This window comes from Rhamphochromis sp. 'chilingali' (assembly GCF_963969265.1).
Source record: "Rhamphochromis sp. 'chilingali' genome assembly, chromosome: 19".
In the NCBI taxonomy this organism is placed as follows: domain Eukaryota; kingdom Metazoa; phylum Chordata; class Actinopteri; order Cichliformes; family Cichlidae; genus Rhamphochromis; species Rhamphochromis sp. 'chilingali'.
In genome coordinates this window covers 21,844,569-21,864,622 of record NC_137946.1, presented here as the reverse complement: position 1 = coordinate 21,864,622, position 20,054 = coordinate 21,844,569, and the positions used below count along the sequence as shown (strand labels likewise).

The 20,054-nt window shown below is 39.3% G+C and overlaps 1 protein-coding gene across 2 annotated transcripts in view; it reads right to left on the bottom strand.

Annotated features, from left to right (window-relative positions):
• The window catches only part of LOC308387580 (glucocorticoid receptor-like), a 69,358-nt gene extending 49,538 nt beyond the window's left edge, over positions 1-19,820 (bottom strand). For both annotated transcript variants that reach the window (XM_080867739.1, XM_080867740.1), the window contains exons 1-2: positions 19,329-19,820; positions 16,349-17,592 (exon numbers count right to left, since the gene is read on the bottom strand). In XM_080867739.1, coding sequence (XP_080723865.1) covers positions 16,349-17,583 — 1,235 coding nt within the window. In that variant the 5' untranslated portion in view covers positions 17,584-17,592; positions 19,329-19,820. The remainder of the gene's footprint in view (positions 1-16,348; positions 17,593-19,328) is intronic.
• Between the last annotated feature and the right edge of the window lie 234 nt (positions 19,821-20,054).

The window sequence follows — 20,054 nt, the reverse complement described above, 5'->3', positions numbered from 1 at the left end:
TGATCTTGCACCGAATGCAAGAAACAAGAGCATTCTGTCAGTCTGTTTCAGCCAGGACAGAAAAACGCATGTTTCACTTCGCATCTGAATGAGTGCATACCTCCAGATATAGTTGCCACAGCATTTTGCTTTCTCTTACAAGAGATGACACAAGATTAAATGAAAGTTAAGACCAAAAGTTCTTTAAATTAATTCAGAACCAGAATCAAAGTGTACCTTTGCGGTCCTCATCAGCATGCGGTGTACAAATGCAAAAGCATTCAAGTCAAGTAAACCTGTACTTGTTCGTTCTTGTCATACAACTACTCTACAATTGGATGGGGATAAAGAAAAGTAAGACATTTTATCAAGATCTGTCACATAACATTACATGAAACAAACATGTAGCTTTGAGTCTACATAACTGAGAGGATAACTGCCATTCTAGATTATTCAAACTCCAGCTTTGGTAGAATGAGGTCCTTTAATGTTAACAGCTATGGGCTAAGCAGGCAACCTGCACCAGTCCAGCTGCTGGGTAACTGAAATATGCAGGATTTTCCAAACCCAAGCAGTCCATACTGGGATACTTTTCTCAAAATGACTGCGACAAATCTCAGAGTTGATGCACTGCTGTTATGTTATGATGGAATAACCTGAATCACTGTGCCTGAGAAACCAAGGCCACTATTCTAAATTTAGAGCTGATGACTGATCTATAGAGAAGAGTGATGACCGCAGTAATATATGATTCTTCCTGCTACAGTGGCCTAGCACCACTTCAAAGCAGCAAGGAATTTATTTACTTTCACTCAAACCATTGGCAGAACAGCCTCTACTTTGCCAGTAAAAACAGAAAATGTAACTTTTATAATAAATAAAAAGGAATTGAATAATGGAAACATATTAGCAATGAAATTAGGCTAGTGTTGGAGCCCAATTCAGTAGGTATCTGACCCAGTATGTCTGAAAGTGTGAGAAATGGATAAAGTAGTCTTTGCTACTTCATTCCCTCCTGCAGAGAATCAAACTCTTGTTTTCAAGGGTGCCTTGGCGTGCGGTGACCACCGTTTTCCTTTACCTTTGAAATTACTGCCACAGTACTGAAGGCGCGTAATCTGCTTAATGATTTCTACTGTCGACTGAGTGCAGTGGAGGATTTGAAATCAAACGTCGGGGACGAGCAGGGACAGAAAATGAAGGCAACGGCATAGAAAGAAACTTAAAGTGTAAAAGGAAACCTTTATAAAAGAAGACAGTCAAAGTAGGCGACATCAAAGAAGAGAGAGAGAGTCAGACGGAAAGGAACAAGGGTATGATGTGTGGGCTAGAGCTGGTTACACAGCCTTAATGTTTGTTAATTACTCTGTTTTTAAAAAGCACAGTACAAAAAAGCTTGATCTGTCTTGAGGGTATATGGAGGTTGTGGCAAGTAGACTCTTGTGCAGCAGACTTGCTCTTATATAGCGCTTTTCTACTCCTGAGCACTCAAACCACTTTATAAAACATGCTTCATTCACCCATATTTCCACAAGCACTTCTATGCTTCTGTCTAACATTCACACAAGGTCACACGCATGCAGACAGACACATTCACATCTCATTGGCATGCACTGGAGCATGCCAGGGATTGAACCACCAACCTCCCAATAAGTGGATAACCTGTTCTACCACCTGAACTACTGCCACCCAACAGAGGTATGCATCATGCAAAAAATATAGAAATAAAAAAAACTTAGAACAGAGGTGAAATGTTTTGAATTCAATCTTTGGATTCAGCGGTCATTTTGAATTTTGAATTGCAACTTAAGTGTTTAACACATTTATTATACCACCACCCAAGGTTCATGACACAGGAACCCTAAAACCTCAACAGTATTGGTAATTACCAGTTATCATTTTTTATGCTTCTTTAATGGTTAATCCACCAATATGCTAAAATTGTTTAACCAAAATGATATTTGTAAGAAAAAATATAATGTTGTTATCAATTAATTTGATTGAAAGCAGGGGAAAAAAAAGGTAAGGCACATTATTATTATTATTATTATTATCATTATTATTATTATCATCAATAATATTTTGAGTAGAGACATCAAATTACAGTTATTATAGTTATTTACTATAATAACATTATTACTATGTTTAGTGTTTTCTTGTTTTTATGACAGGTGGTCTAATAAATGCGTTAAGCACTGTATGTAAAATGTTGAAAGAGCCACTTAAGGTCTAGTAAGACTACAAATGACAACATGACACATGACTGACAAATAAGACTACAAAGCACTGTTACTTAGGCCACAATCACTAAAATGTCCAGAGGGTAAGTTGAAGTTCTAGGGGGTGATCTAATATTGTAATTTACAATAAAAATGCCAGCAAACAGAGTCTTCCATTAGCTCTGCCAATTGTGGTTTTCACAACAACCTAAAATACTGAAAACCCTCCAGTGTGCTATAAAAAGCAACTTGTGTTGGGGCTTTCCCTTTTAACTGACAATCTATGCCAACTTTGATTCCGTTTAGATAAGTTCTGCTCTGATACACAAAAGTACCAGCATTATTAAGCTCTTCACTCAGTTAAGAGCCTGCAGGAGTTTAAGCTTTGGCGCACAGCTTTGACATCCATCATTCACCCCGAGGTTTGCTCTCGTCCTGATAACATCAGCCTCTGGCATTCCAACTGTATTAACCCTCCTAACAACTACTATCACAGGCACAACAGGTGCAAAATAAAACGTCCTTTTTCACATCACTAAATTTGGCACAACTTTCAGTGAACTACAAGCAGCAAACCTGAAAGAGAAAATTCCTGCAAATGCATATGCAGTAAGACCAGAGACACACACAAAAAACAGAAGAAGCACTTCTGGGCTTTCAGTCACTACAGCTCATTAGTAAATACCAAAACTGCTAAACTGCTCTTAGAAGTGTTCAGTCTTACTGGTGGCACATTGAGATTAAGGCACAGCAATGCTTTCAGCTAACTGTAAACTCAGATTGCCAACATGCAATAAAGGCCTCAGTCTCACATGCCCGGCAATTGGTCAGTGATGCCCTGTCAACACCCCAGCAGAGCAAATTGCAAGAAGGTTTTTTCGTACAGCATTGTGCACCTCTTTGCAAACAAATTCACACCAGCTGTGCGAAACTTCCAGCCACCATTCTTCAACCAGTATACACTCTTTTTCCTTAGCAACTGGTGACTGCCAGATGGTCTAGGCCTGTGTAACTGAGGCGAGTTAACATGCTAACTTCCATAAACCAAAACACTGGTGAATGCAAAATGCACTGATGGTGAATTAATGCCTGTGCGATTTCCCCCCCCCCCTCAAAATAACCCCTGCCATGGGCAGGTTAGTGATTTGACAACAACCTAAAAAAAGCATAAGCTTTAAAAATCTTATGTGCTGTTGACTCATGTCAATAGAGACACAATAAACGGCATGGCTGGCATGCTTCTTCCAGCACACAGGTCTATTTCTAACATTGCTTTGGCAACACAAAACTGGCACAATGTAACATCATCACAACAAGCTAAAGCACCTTTAAAAATAGTAGACTGGCCTTACCAGTAGCTGTGCGGAAAATACATAACCTCCAGACACACGGGGGCTTCTATTTTAAATGATGAAATAAGAGTGTCTGAGAGGTAGGTCAATATCCTCAGACAAATGCATGACATATTAGCAAATAATTCAGAACAACTGATACTGGACCAGTGCATTAATAATGGTATTGGAATAGGAAGAGATATATTGTGTTGCTGTACTGATATTTTGCCCCATCTTTACTCAGTTATTCCATAAATGTACTCTACTGTTATGGTTGTTATTATGTGAATTTATAATTTCTTTTTAAAGTGCTTTAGTTCAATTCAAACTGAGCAGATTTGATTGTTAGAAAATGTTTGAAACAGATAGATCTACCATTGTGTCCCCCCCCCAATGTGTCCTGCACATACACCAGCCAGTGATAAACGCACTCACCAACCAGTCGTTCAATCAGCTGCTTGTTTAGTCAGGATGATAAACAGAGTCTACGCCTGTTCGATACGACCAGCGCTGATACCAACACATGCCAGATCAGCATAACTCCATCCATTCAGTACAGTTTTACTATCACAAGCTGCAGTTTCATCCACACTTGCTGCTGACTTATCAGACAACCTGTGGTCAGAATCGAACTAACTTCAAAACATGCTTATTTAGTGGTTGCAAAAGAAATTAGGACCCTTGCAAAATGCTTTTAGTTTGCTCAGAAACAATGCAAATAAACACACCGATTATGAGCATGCAATCAGTTCTTAATATTGGTGTGTCATCTCAACCTAAAGCTGAATTTAAGAATGTAGCAGCATTTCTACAATCGCATGATCACAAGTTAGTAGGGCTGCACAATTAATCGTTAGAAAATCGCGATCTCGATTCATACTTATGTGCGATCTCATTTCCAAATGACAACAATTTAAAAAAAAAAAAAAAAAAAAAAAAAAAAAAAGACGACGACGATTGTACCGCATTTTGATCCGGGACGTAATCTGCATGAAAACAAGCGCTCACTCTTCCTGCTCAACAAATGACAAGGACGGAGCCTTATACCACATGATACAGAAGCTGTGCCATGTGATGCTAAAATTAGCAGGGAAAAAACAACGGAGAGCACGTCAAGGATGACGACAAAGTGACAGGAGAAAATCCGTCCCGGTCAACCACCCAAACATCAATAACGGGAACCTTATACAGCGCTTCCCTATACACGTCGAACTCCCGCAGGCACAAAGAAATTACGGAGGCTATCACTTATCACTTGACCAAAGATATGGCTCCCATCAACACTGTGCAAAACGAGGGATTTAGGAAAATGATCAACACCCTAGACAAACGCTACACAGTGCCGTCCCGCAACTATTTTTCTATTGTTGCACTACCTGCTCTATTCACGCAGTGTCGAGCAACGGTGGAGATGGAATTTCAAGCAGTACAACATTTTGCGGCAACCACAAAACGTGAGACATTTGTTGTTTTTATGTTCAGTTTCAACTGTTACAAAGTTGATGTGCAGTTAATAAGTGCAATAAATATTTATATTGGAAAAGAAAATCGTGAGAGAATCGTGATCTCAATTCTAAGCCAAAAAATCGTGATTCTCATTTTATGCAAAATCATGCAGCCCTACAAGTTAGTCACCAGGAGTAACTTGTTAATTTCCTTAATAGTGTTTTAAGCGGGGCCATTGTCAAGTTTTCTCTCAAAGCTGGAATGAAATGCGAGACTACACAAGTGCAAGTCTGAACAAAGGCTTCAGGGAGAGAATGTTTGCCTCCACATGTACAGGAACCTTGGTTAGGTAAATAATTGACGGGCCTATGGGACAAGGTCCTTGGCAACCTCATACATTACACTTTGTATGCATGTGGCAAAGAGAGCTGAGAATACTAAGTCCAAAGATGTAAATATACTTTTTAGGAAATAGATTGCGTGCATCACTACATGTAAACGTTAAGAAAAATGTTTATTGGTAGGTCTAAGATAATAAAATACAATAAAATGCATTTTACTGTAATGCTTGAAAGTAGGGCTGAACGATTATGGAAAATAATCTAATTGCGATTTTTTGCCCCAATATTGCGATTGCGATGCGATATGCGATTATTTTTTAAGGTCTTTGTCTTCTGTATTATTAAACAAAGACAAGCAATACATCATATAGTATGGCCAATACTATATTACATTAATTTTAAACTGTTCTTTCCTGGAAGACAGACCTCTGTTATGATGACATGAGGTGATGCATGAATTGATGACTGACATTTTTATTTAACTTCTTCAATCACAACAGTATATTTGAACATACACAATAGTTTATTTTTAGCTTACAAACATCTGAGCATAAAGTGCTGACAAGGAACCCTGGTGTAAACATTAAAATGAAAGTCAGTACAATGTGCAGATTGCAGAAATATACATAAACAAAATCAGTGGCTTTACCACACTCAGTTTTTCGACATCTGTGAACTACTAGACAGTCATTCAATTAAAAAATAATATTAAATAAATAAAACTAATAAATAAAAAATACACACATCTTACTGATCTCTGCAGTCAGTAACATTACACATAAAGTGCAAACATAATAGCAATTGTATAAACACACACACAAACACGCCTTTAAAGTTTAAAGGCGTGAAATTGGACGGTCTAGTTCTGATTAGCGTCACCGCTGTCTCGGTGGAGTTTAATAAACTCGGCCGTCTGCTTCTTGCTATCTAAAATATAACCAGACACTGGTGTAAATTCTCGACTGTCTCATACTTCTGTTTAATAAGTTTTCTGTTTGACGTTTAGTCAGCTGTGTGAAAACCAAGGAGGAACCCACCCGGGGGATTAATAAAGTTTTATTTTATCTAATCTAATAACTTTAATCTCAGCCAAACCGATTTACTCACGAACAAACAAAACACTGAAAAAAGCCCAACAATAACATTTTTAGGTTGTCTAAGTGACTTATATATTACGTTTAACCCGAGCAGCGAAACTCCGCGGTGATCTGAAAATGATGTGCCGGGAGTTGTGCCGTTCTCGGCCGCATCAGTAACCCTCGAGCTCCCGGCTAGCTGTCGAGCTGGTGGGTAGCAGACGCCTCTGAAAACGTCGAAGCACTTTTGCAAATATGGGATATCTTGATAAACCGAGCAGATATTTGATGTTTACACAACTACTTTCTCGCCTGAAAATATGTTAAAAGTTTATTTTGTGACCCTGAAAGATTAGTATGAGTAATTTTAAAACTTAGTAGCGGCCGCCATTGCTGGAAACTGGAGTTTGGCTGGGCCGCGCTATGAATTCTGGGATATGGTAGTAATTTGGACAGCCTTCGGCGCGTCGCTGTGACGTAATCGGTCTACAAATGCGGCCTCAGGAGGATGCAGCCCATGAATTTGGACATGTCCAGAGTATAATCGCAGCCTTTGCGGTTAGAAAATTGCACTTGATCATGTCGCGATATTATCGCAAATGCGATATATCGTTCAGCCCTACTTGAAAGGTATTCGAAGAGTGCATATACCATAAAATATGAAAGTGTTGTAATTTTAATGAATTTGTTTCTGATCTGCCTCCAAACTTCGCTTTTGAGTGACCTAATGAGGTCATTTACGATATATGCGCTACTAAAACAACTGGTTCAGCAACAACAATAAAAAAATGAGTGGGGTCAAATATATGTTCAACATCACAGGCTTTAATTTTATTGTAATTGCATACTTCTGATCAGAAGATTATAACGCTTTGCTGTGAACCACGGCTAACAGACTTAAATTCAAATTTAGATATCAAATTGGCAGATAAACAGCTGGCAGTTTTCAGAGGCAGGTGCAAATTGTTTTCAGTCTAAACCACCAGAGTATGGCATAAAAATATGGAGGAACTGTGATGCTGAAAATTCATTTTGCATAGAAATCATGATTAAACTATGTTACAATCTTTTAGAATATCTGGCATAGATAAAAGAAACGGCATAAGCATGATAAGCTCAAACAGCTTGAGGGTTATTAGGATTTTCCTCTGCCCTTTCCCCCACCTCTCCCTTAAGTTTGGGGGAATTTGTTTTAGCAGTTTTTGCATAAGTAGATAAGATTGGATAAGATAACATTTGATAAACTTACATCAGTTAAAATTTAGTTAATGACAAAGTTAGTTTATGACAAATACCGTACTACAATATTTTATTGTACGGTAAAAAAAGTAAATAAAAAAACAAACAAAAAAACAGCTCAACTCATAAATCAATGTTTCTATGCTGCTAATTATTATATAAATAAATAGAATTAAATATATCTGAGATGTTAAAAACTGAATGTAGGTAAATATAAAAATCCCAAAGTTAAAATGGTGTTCAAAGTTTTTTCCCACCTTGGAATAAAAGAACAGCAGCCCTGCTGAAGAGTAATCTAGTTTCTCATATCTAAATAGTGTATACAGTTACAAACAAAGGAGTCTTAATTTATTTATACAGCATTCTCGAAAAGTGATCCTCAAAGAGACACAAAAGAAGGAGCAAGAGATCCAGTTCAACCCTGTTGAATGACGTATAATTCAGTTTAAATCTTATCAAAATTGAAGCCTATTCCTAGTGAAATATAAATGTGCTGAAATACAGATTTTAAATTACCCTTAAATTTTTACGATGCAAGATAAGAAGGATCAATAAAGCACAAGTCAGTTACATTAACAGGAATTATGAATCTTGTCTAGACAGAAAAACGCTGACCAAGCTGAACCCAAACTTCAAGCGTGCTCCACCTTTTGCTTCTGCTGTAAAAAATTAACAGAAATTTGGCAGTCGAACCGTGCTGCACCTAGGCGAGTTTTAATCCGGGCAGTAACACTGAAAAAACAACTGTGTCGACACAGGAGACATTTGTATTCCCTCTAGAGTTTAACCGCCTCTCGTTGAGTCAGGAAGACTGGATTAAAGGTTATCGCAGACTAGATGACCCACATTTAGGCAGACAGGCAGCACAAAAGCAACACAGCTACAAAAATATCTCACAAACAAACAAATCCAATAACTCTCACTCTCAGAACCGAAGGAGCACACCATGGCACAGTGCCCACACTGCTCTGAGGATTTTTTATATTTTTTTTTTTTTTTTTATTCGGCGACGAGCAGGAAATTCCTCCAACTCGACTCATCAATAAGAAAACAAGTTATGACACGTCATTTACTATTTACAATGCCTACAAAGTCCAATTATAATTTTTATGCTGAACTTTCTACTGGTCTCCAAAATTCCCCAATTTTCCTGTGTTTGTTTTGCAATTTGAAGGCGACAGAGTTATGTAAAGAGAAAAATGCACAAAGACTGTAGAGAGAGGTAACAGATGCAGTAGATAGGGATGATGTCATAATGTTTAATACTTGTTTAATAATTGTCAACGTTCAGCTTCAGTCAAAAATACAACTTTTTTTTTTAATGCCTGTGACATTTGTGTTGGCAAACCATTATCAAATGCTGAGATTTTTTAGGAATGCAAAACAAAGTGAACTCCCCTTTAACGGGAAACATAGCTAGCATAACGCAACTGAGGAAAGTATGCAGTTAATGTGTTACTAATCTGATTTTGAGAAATGGATGAGGAAATGCATCAGGATTTCTGTGATTCAGGCTCTGAACAACAGGTTAAATCCTATGTTGCAGTACAAAGTTTGGTAAAGTCAATTGACAGCTGAGAAGTTAGGATATGCGTAAGGAGCACAAAAATTTATATAAAACGATTTAATGCAGCATTTCAAATCACCCTGAAAGATTCAGCATTATATCAGACAGCCACCACCCAGCACACCCACTGTCATTATCATTAAGACTGTTGGCTTCTTTCTCTAACCTGTCACCCAAATGTATACTTGCATGCTAGGGGATGTTTTTAGTGTGCGGGTGACGGGGGTGCTAAATGAAGTGGTGGGACTTTGCTCACCACCTCCACAAACCAATTTCCTGTGGAAAACCTTGTGATTCTATTTGCAGCATGTAGACATTTCCAGTGCCTATAGCTTTTGCCATTTGGTCTGTCTCATACGGTTACCAGAACCTGGTGCTTTCGCATGTATTATGATTTTAAAACGTTCGCGAAAGCATCGCCAAGAAGGACATAAAGTGTCACAAACAAGCCCCATTACCATCTCCCTCCAGTTTTTCCAGGTTCAGCTACTGTAGTTTGCATTGGTAGGTTAGTCATCAAAAGAAGGGAGAGGTTAGACATGTGACAGAGACAGCTATGCACTCTCAGGATTTTGAATCGCGGTGATGATAGTCATTACATTACTAAGAATAGGTTATTGAGAATACGACAAGAATCTTTTCGGAGTACAGGTATTCTATACCAAAAAATGTTCCCCTGCCCAGCTAGCTTTGTTCACAATGCACAATCATCTCACAATGAGTAACGAGGCATTTCTGAGTCTTTGTCTGATCAATTAAGTATGTTGGTGGGTGTTGTGCATACAAAGCTTCTCAGATTAAAAGTAAATCTAAGAAGTCAGTGAGTGTCCAATCATCCAAAAATTCTATTATAAATTGGAAAGCCCACAAACATTTTCCAAATAAATCTGGCTGAAACAAAAGCCTTTTCAACAACGGTTCTTGTGAAAAAGAAAATGTAAAAATACAGGAAGAGAAGGAAGCAATACTCAAAGGAAAAATCTGAATTTCCCAGTGCAGACTAGTCATTTCAGAGACAGAAAGTGAAACAAAACTTTGACATTGTATGAGAGTTCCCATATACAGTGATTAATACATGTTAAGATCTATGTAGGCATTTAAAGATGACAACAGCAGCAAGCTGGCAGCCACCAAAATAGTCTTCAAAAAGGAAACAGCTTGGCTGGAACAGGACTACACCTCAGTTTAGCTCTTTGCACCACTCTGACCCTGTGCTTCAAAGACTCACAATAGGAACTAGAAAAAACAAAACCAAAGAAAGTGTCAGATAGCAAGACAAACAGAAAGAGGAGAATTGTAAAACATTAACGTGAATTAATATAACGTATCACAGAACATTTCAACACACTTCATATTACTCAGCCTGGATATCTGGATCCCACATGAACTGTCTGGCTAATACTAAGTACCTAAAATCAATCAGCCAGTAAGTTGCAGAGAAATGCAATGTTTTATACAGCTCATCAAACAGCTATTTGTACAGATATTAAGTAACCTGAACAAACAAAGCTGACTGAGGGTGGCATTATCTCGGAGATTAGAAATACAGGAACTGACACAACAGATGTGAAGTTGACCTAGTATTTGCCATAGTTTAGCGACCTTTTGTTGGTAGTTCCCGTTTTAAAAATTATAGAGGTTTTCGGTTTGACTCGAGTTTCCCAGCCTGCCGTTTATATAACAAGAATGTCTTCGGTCTGTGGGAGGAATCCCACACAGACATAGGGAGAACATGCAACCTCGACACAGAAAAGCCTCAGATGAACCTTCTTGCAGTGAGGTAAATAGTGCTAAGCAAGGCAATACAAAGAAATCCTGTTATTTTGCAATGTATAGTTCTATTTAAGATAATATACTGTACGAGAAACTGATCACGCTCAGCGCAATTACTGTTATTCTGTAAATAAGCAAGGGTGAATCTTGGCATACAGTTCCTTATGTTTGCAAATGCTAATAAATAAGTGATCAATGTCATTCAGTTTCAAGTTACCCCTTTTCTGGGCCTAAGTCTGATAATTACAGTAATGATGATGATAATTATTATTATCTTTAGACACAAGCCACTACAGATAACTGAGCTAATACATCTTATTATTCTCCTTGTTACATATATAAACAATGCATGGAAGAATTTACAGAAATAGTTTTTAAAAAAAAGTATCAGACTAATAGTATGATTTAAAACATTTTTTGCTTTCAGGTGTTCGGGTGACATCTGTGTATTTAAGTTCACTAATTACGGTTTAAAAAAAAATCAGTAATAACTGTATTTGAACACGGTTAAGTATAATTTAGTGTTTTCCCCTGCTGCTATAGCTTACAATACTCTTCATGCTGAAGGTCATTAACACTGACCTATGAATCATAGAAAATGCGTCTAACTCAAGACAACTTAGCACAGAACCAATTTTAAAATTTATCTTTAGGCACTTTGTCTGAAGCCGTTTGTTGCAAAGACACTTCATTTGGTCACATTTATTCAGCTGAAACCATAAAAAATGCCAACGATAACACAGTTTGGCAGACATAAAATAGAATTTTTGCACCAATAATGTTATTTTCAAAGGACTATTAGCCAAAAACTTGACTTGGTGTGCAGTGAACCCTTAAACCTAACGGTCAAGTAGAAGAGAAAAGAAGAAGTGGCAGGCCTGTAAAAACCATGTACAGCATATAAACAGCATCTGAAAGTTGGAAAAATATCCAACAAAGACCTGACACAGGACCACAGTGATGTAGTTGGCCCTTCAGTTAACTAGTTTTCACTGAAGCCTCATCAGAAATAGTCTCAAAGGAAGATGTTAAGAAGCCATTTTTAAGGAAAGGAAACTTGGAGAAAAGGCTAAGCTAAGCCAAATCACACAGGAACTGGATTCAAATTCAATGGCAACAGATCTTACGGAGTAATTAATCAAAATGCGAATGTTTTGGTTCAAATCGTGAATATCTACAGAGAAGGTCAGGAGCGAGCTACAACAGTGAGTGTCTACAGCCATCTGTAAAACACGGTGGAGGCTCTGTCGTGATTGGGGTTGCATTTCAGCCAGGAGTGTTGAAATGCAAAATTGATGAAACTATGAATGCAGAAGATAACATCAGATTTTGATACACCATGCAATACCATCTGACTCTAAAAGCTCTTTTTCTCAGCATGACACTGAAAAACCCCAACAAAAACCCACAGTGGATCACTATCAGTTGTGAACAGAGTTTCCCAAAAGGTGGACCTCAGTATTTTTGAAGCAGTATGGAGTCATATTGGCTGAGAACGCTTTGGCATAACACTCTGTATTTCCATGTATGTTTCCCACTGTCCTTGCACAATATAAAGAAATAAGGAATGGTTCAAGACTTTTGCACAGCACGGTATATTATATACTATACAGTATATTGCTGTGCCTAACAACCTTTATAGCAGATATCACTTATTTTGGACCCTGTAACACATATGTTTTGCATTAGCAACAGTGGTTTTGACAGTTTATGAGAAATCTAACATGCATGCTCCAGAACTGTGTGTGCAAGGCATGGTTGCAAAACATGCTGTCAAACATGTGGTCTCTCTAATCTCTTGTCTTAAAGTTTATATTATATAATGCGCTGCAATGATTCCAGAATATATTTTCTAAAAAAATGTAAATAACAGTCTGTGACATATGCTGACTTTTTTTTCTTTTTTTAAACAGAGTTTGAAAACCACTTAACAATAACACAAAGCATCTGCAGTCCTCAGTAACAGTAACAACTACTTTATGATGCAAATCGCAACACACCCAACTGTCGAACAAAAGCATAATTTTCCTGTTAAAAAAAAAAAAGAAAAAAAAAAAGCGAAAAACACGCAAAAAAATAAATAAAAAATGTCTCAGCTTTACCACAATCTGCACTTCTAAAATGAATGTGGTCGTGTGTCTGTGTGTCTGTGTGTCTGTGTTTACGTGACAACTGTGTGTGTGTGTACAGCATTTGCATGCCTCTGTTAAATAAAGAGCTTTGAGGGGGCCAGCGAGGGTAAGTAGGTGAAGAGAAAAAAAGTGACTGAGTGACATGGTAAGGAGAGCGAGACAGCAGCACACCATAGCAGATATGTACACGTGGCCTCCCAGCTTCCCTGTGTACACTACACACATTCACACAAATACACAAACACACACACACACACACAGCTTGCTATCCTCAGCCGTGCTCTTACACACACTGACGCAGGCAACGGAGCAACAGAGAAGAGTTGATATCAGCTTTTTAACCCTTTTTTACTTTGCATGTCTCACAACATTTTAAACTTAGCACCACACAAATAAGAAGACTGGGAGGTATAACAGGTTAAAACAAGTTAAAACAAATGTCTCCTAATAAGAGGGTGTGTCATGCTATTTCTAGAATTGATATGAATCTTGTAAGTGCCTCCTTTTACCCTGGGCATGCAGCAACAAACATTTGTCTATTTGATTATCAGCTATGTAACACAAATCCTGTGCCAAGAAATGTGGTTGGGCCAAACTGCATTCAAACGGTGTCGAAAATTCCCATAGAACAGCTAGATGGCTTAAATGATATGAAGGTTGTAGTTGATATGATATATATGTGATATATGATATAGCCACCAGTCACTGTTTTCATCCCTCCGTTAAGATATGGCATGTATCACACACATAGCTGTGAAATAATACAGTATAATGTGATCTAATGCAAAAGCACTGTAACGTACAGCAACACTATACATTTCTATACAGTTCTGCTTCAGAGACGCATCGATCGACTGGCCAGGGACCCGAAATGGACAAATTTCAGCACTTTCACCCTGTTAATCACGCATATGTCTGATTACCAGCCAGTGTGTTTCATGCATGCACAGCACATGCACAGCAGAACAGGCAAATAGTTGTTCTCACACTCACAGTCTCACAGACTGAGCCGAGTTCTTAACTGTAAGTGAGGAAGACAAAGTAAACCACAGGGGAACCACCATGAAAACATTCGTAACAACAAACCTATGAGACTCTTATATCACCTAGACCCAGCTAAACATGCCCAATTTGAAGAAGCTAACAAATGGAAAGTGGCTAAGGCTAGCCAGAGCTTAGAGCCAAGCTTACTGGAAAATGAAGTACCTGAAAATTTTGTAGTGTAAATCTAATGCTTTACTTTATTTCATGTAAAAGCTGATTCATTTTGTTTTCGGGTTGTTGCTCATATTAAAAAAAAATAAAAAAATAAATCAATTTAACACAAAATGAAACATTTTTTTTAAATATTTAATGATTTCATATACTGAATTATTATTAGCCGTGTATGATTTAAAAGTTTTATTTTGAAATAATCATCCATCTATGTGAAATCGCATTCAAAATAATCAGCTTAGTGTCAATTAAAGTGTCACTACTAAAAAATCTAACCTTTCACACTTGGTTCATTGGTAAATCTGAAGTGTTGATTTAAATAATTTATACATCATGGGAACAGCTTAACTGCTAAATAAGGATATATAAATCATATAGTCCAGTTATACTTGCATGGTCAGTGGACTGTTAGGTGAGTTTGTTTTTGCATTAAGTTGTTTGTACTGTAAGAGATTTTGCATTGCAGTGTTCAGGTCCCGAAGAGCATCACAGTACGTTATCACACTTCATGCTGGTGCAACAGGGATCAACACAGCAGGAAGTCGGTTACAAAAGTCCTGTGTCCGTGTTTAGCAATAAAGTTCACTACAGTTTATTATACAGGAGAAAGACAGTGGCTTGGGAAGACTGAGACTTGCACTATTTACCAGAACAAAGAGATATGATCAACAGAAAATCAGACTGACGGAAAAGAGCTAGCGATAGCTGAAACTCGTTCATATACAACTTGTTTACAGCTGTCCTGAGCTAAATCCCTTAACAGGTCTTTAAGAAGGCCAGTACGGGCTCACATTATTACTAGACATTAATCAAACACCATCTTTGTACTTTCACATATAACCATGTAGACTCATAAAACTAAAAATTCAACCTCTATCAATGTCACGCTCTTAGTTGGTTCAGTTATCAGATAGTCTTTCCAAGCTGAAGCGAGGTGTGTCCACCAGACACTTTTCATGCTCACCAAGCTGCACGTACACATCTTTCTCACAGCGCTCATTTCCATCAAATTAAACAGGAGCACACTGCATTTTTAGAGATGCAAATAACACGTTTTCTAATAAATTGTGGTGGGATGACATGTTTAGATTATTTTGCGATTGCTCTCTAACAAGCAAAACAAAAACAAAAACAAAACAATAGAGGAAAAATACCAAATGAATAGTTCTTGGATACCGTATATGAGAACAGTTAAGCAATATAGCTTAGTCAGATATTGGAATCCAGAATCCACAATACTGTGACACTGGAAAACATAAGATCTCATCTGGATGGCTATTCTCACACACCTTCTCATATCAAGTCTTCAGTTAGACCGCTTACTTTCCCTACTGTCACCTTGCGCCTCGTCAAAAACAGCAAAATATTTCTCTTATATCAGTCTCCTATTCTTGCATACATATTATATGTAGTGTTTACTCTTAATTTACACTTGATTCAGATTTACAATGTGCTGCAAAGTGGCTGTATTAAGAGTATGCTCTGCAGTGTCTGCAGATGTGATGAGCACCAGACGCCCTGCATCCAAATGCTGTTAAGAATGTCACAGGGAAGCATACAACAGCTCCTGAGCATCTTTTCTGACTTATTCAAGTGCTTTTGTGTTAAAAAATCATCACACTAGAGGACATTGTGTTAAATGTTATGAAAAAACTGACTGAGATGTCAAGTTGCCAGACTGAACTTAGCATTTCAGGAGCTAAGTGAGCAGCACAAACATTTTTGTAGCGCAGTGGAAAAGGAAACGCTGCAATCATTGTGCTTATATACTACTAAAGTTAATTGACCATCTAGTGGACTAAAAAGCAGTAATTAGTCTTCAAAGTTTGTATTTAGAGAATTCACACCTAAGACTGCAGCAAATAACGCATTATCAACTTCCCTTCTCCTTACAATTAAACTTCTTTTTTCAAAGCACAGCCATACTCTCCTGAGTCAATACAAAGCCAATCATATGATGACTGAGAATAACGACAAACGTTGCAATGAAGTCAAAAGCAAACATAGTGGGATAAAGTTCAACCTACCTGGAGAAGCCAACAGAAAAAGGTGCCAAGGACGCGACAGGAGTGGGCCCATCATCGCTGCTCTGAATCCCAGATGTCTCTCCATACCTTTTCCCCCGGGCCCAGCCATCCCCCATCAGAGGCATGTTTGAGTACATGTCAAAAGGCTTCTGGTCTTGTATGTCCATTGTTGAGCTCAGGTTGGCTGTGTAGTGGTAGCCGGGCACTGCGCCGACACTCACAGGTGAGGACATGGGGCGTGGTCCTCCTCCGTGGAGAGAGCTGATGCCGCTCTGGAGACACTGAGGCTGGCAGAAACCATTATCCTGCTTCTCCTGTTTTATCACACCAGGGGTACAGATTTGGATGAAAGACTCATCAGGATCCTTCTCTTCCTTGATGATGATAGTGGAGAGAAGGGCCTGAGGCTGGTGATGCTGGGGCTGATGTTGCTGGTGATGTATTAGTTGGTGGTGCTGCTGCTGTTGTTGATGGGGGTGTAGGGCATGGTGTTGCTGCTTTGTGCCATTAACACTGGTACAGTTTTCTCCGTTACCCATGAGAGGCTTTATTTCCTTTGGCAAGCCACCGACAGGACAGCCACCACCGGTGCTCTCTTGTAGAATGTTATCCAAGTGTGCCACTTCTGAATCCAACTCAAAAGCACTGATTTCTGGCAGTGAGCTGGGAAGGTCCAGATCTTGCCAAATCTCTGTATCCTCAATCAGGCGGCCACTGTTGCCATCCAAATCGCATGGACCAGTGCCTGTGTGCCCACTATAAGTTCCCAAGTCTTTGTCCAGAGAAAGAATGCTTTCCGTCTTTATGGGGTGGGAAAAAAGGTCAGGCAGAGGAAGGTTGCCTAGGACGGAAGTGTCTGAGGTGTTAATGACAGATGTGGGTGTATCGGAAATACACTGGTTAAACAATGGCAAGCTGTCCCCCATGCCGAATATACCAATATCCTGTTGCTGCTGCTGTTGTTGTTGTTTCTGCATTCGAATCATTTTACCCTCCTTCATGTCTGTCCCCTCACCCAGAACATGATGCTGATGAGACTCAAACAAGCCTCCAAGCTCCCCCTGGCCATTGGTTCCACCCTGTCTATTGGGGGCCACTGTGGCAGGGGGCAGAGACCCAGGCAGATGCATTGCAGTCTGGAACAGTGAACCAGGTGTGTCACCAGTACCTTCTATCTCCGCAAATGTCAGGCCGTCGTCTCGATTACCATTGCGCTTCAGTCCACCCTGATCCATTTCTTTGTCCTGTGGGTAACAGTGAGGACAGCCAGGGTGAATCAAAAACACAACACACACACACACACACACACACACACACACACACACACACACACACACACACACACACACACACACAAAGGACACACATGCACACTAAAGAGACAAAATTTGCCTTGAATGAGATGACCCATACAGTAGATAATGAAGAAGCGAAACAAACAGCAAATCTTACTGAAATACTGATCACTGATGCTGACAGGTGTTTGAAAACATCTGCATTACAAAGTGGCGCTCTTTAAAAGCAGTGTTCCGCTGCTGTGCTTCTGCCTACGCTCTTCTGCTTCTACTTATTTATTTTTCATCTTTATATAAATGACAGCAGCTGAATGACCCCCTCCCCCAACACCCACACTCCAACAATGTGGCAGACACACAAATGGGAGAACACTTAAAACCGACTTGCAAAATCAGACCAGGGCTATTAGGCTTGCGTGAAATAAATGACTAAAATATGAGTGCTATTTCTAGGAACTGTGTCTTTTCCTCCGTGAACAGGGAAAAGAAGTTTAAGACATGCCCGGACAACTTGCGTTACTGGTATCCGCACCGTCAGATCCCCATTGAGCGTTTGTAACAACATGCATCCGTTGGACTCGGGAGACACTAAACCACGTTAGGCATCTGGCGCGAACGACTGCCTCTGCCCACTTGCAAGAAGGAGCGAGTAAATAATACATTCAAAGTCCAATTTAGAAGTTTTAAACCGATTAAAGCAAGGGTCGGTCTGGAGTGTTTCGCAGCGGTGTCCCTGAATAAACTATATATTAAAAATAAAGAGGGAACACAAATAGGCCAGCATATTAGCTCGTAAACTTCGTCGACCATTTGATACGCTGTAAATGTCAAAACCTTAAAATAACGCACTGCCGAATCGTGCGTGACGACCGGATAATTTCCGGTGATGTTTTGATCAATGCAAGTCGCCGGGGTCTTTTCTGCTAGATCTTTTCCAGCTCTTGAGCCGCAGCGGTGACATTCTTCCTCCGGAATACTTTATATAACATTCATAAACACTTTAAAGCGTCTAAAATAGCTATAGCACTGCAGTATTGTGCTTGAAGTCCAATGTTTTATGAAGGGGTTTTTGTGGCTGCGCAGGATTTCCGTGCACACATGATTATTTTTTTCCTTTGTTTTATTGAGCATCTTACAGAAAATGCAAAAAATGATTTATGTTTTGGCCGTAAGGTTCAACAACTTTTCCACACCCACAACGCATTATTGCCAGCTGTCATGCACAGCTTCAAAACTGAAGCTAATGAGATCATGCATTTCTTTCCAACTTCACTTTGACCAATAAATACCAGTTGGATGCTAAAGTTATATATATATATGAAAAAAAAGAACTTTGGGATTTCCTGACTTTCTACATGGTACTCCCACCAAGCATGACAACACCATTAGTGCTACCTGTTGGTTATATGGGAAACTGCACAGGTCACACGCTTGCTAGCCGCAAAGCCTGATAAGCAGCTGGTAGGCTGAAGTTTGTGCAACGTTTTCCCATTTCTTAAACAAATTCTTCCGACCCAAAAGAGACGCTTTCCTCGAGCGCTCGTGGTGATCTGTCAAACAGAGCTGTCAGCGCGCACGACCCTCACCGTCGGCCTACTCCACGGAACAGCCCGTTTCACCCCTGCCAACATTTCTGCAGTGACCAAACGAGAAGACAAGTGTTTCCACTTGAAAAGATCTCATACCTGTAGTATGAGTACCTGACCTGTACTCCACCGGTTAGGTCATCTTTTAGTAGTCCAACTTGAAAAGAATGTAAGAAATGCCGCAACGTCCACAAGGTGAAGCGCTTGAATAAAACCCCTTCGTTGCAGTTTTGTTGTGTGGTGAAGTATCAGCTGTATTTGTTGCTGCCTCTGTGCCCGTATGGCAAGAAAACATTCTCCGCAATATATCTAACTGTAAAATCAACAGCCCGACGCTGACCCAGCTCGAGCTGGCGAGATCCGCCGTGTGCGCCGTTTCACGGATCACTCGATAACTTTTTAATGCTCACCACCGGCAGGAGGGGGCGAAAAAAGTGATCGATCGCTCACTGAACTCGGGATAAATCCGCAGGAAATCGACATATCTGTGGCGCAATGTTCTGCTTATGCGCCATTAAAAGCGCCAGTATTCTAAAGTTATATAATAGAGCCGCGATCCCTAGCGCGCTCAACTGCAAACTCAGGCACAGGGCAGGGCGATCGTTTAGTGAAATGGTGACAGCTAAAACAGAAGGCGATGCGCACTTCCTTTAGCTCTCAAAAATAAAAGCCTTCTTTGCTGCAATCGTCTTTACTAGCATTAAATGAAAATGTGTGCCGACTGCCGAGGTATTTACTAATCAACATAAATATCCGCTTTTTACAGATTGAAACGCACCAGCTTTTGTTCTTTTCATACTATTCTATTAAGGTTTATTCCACATC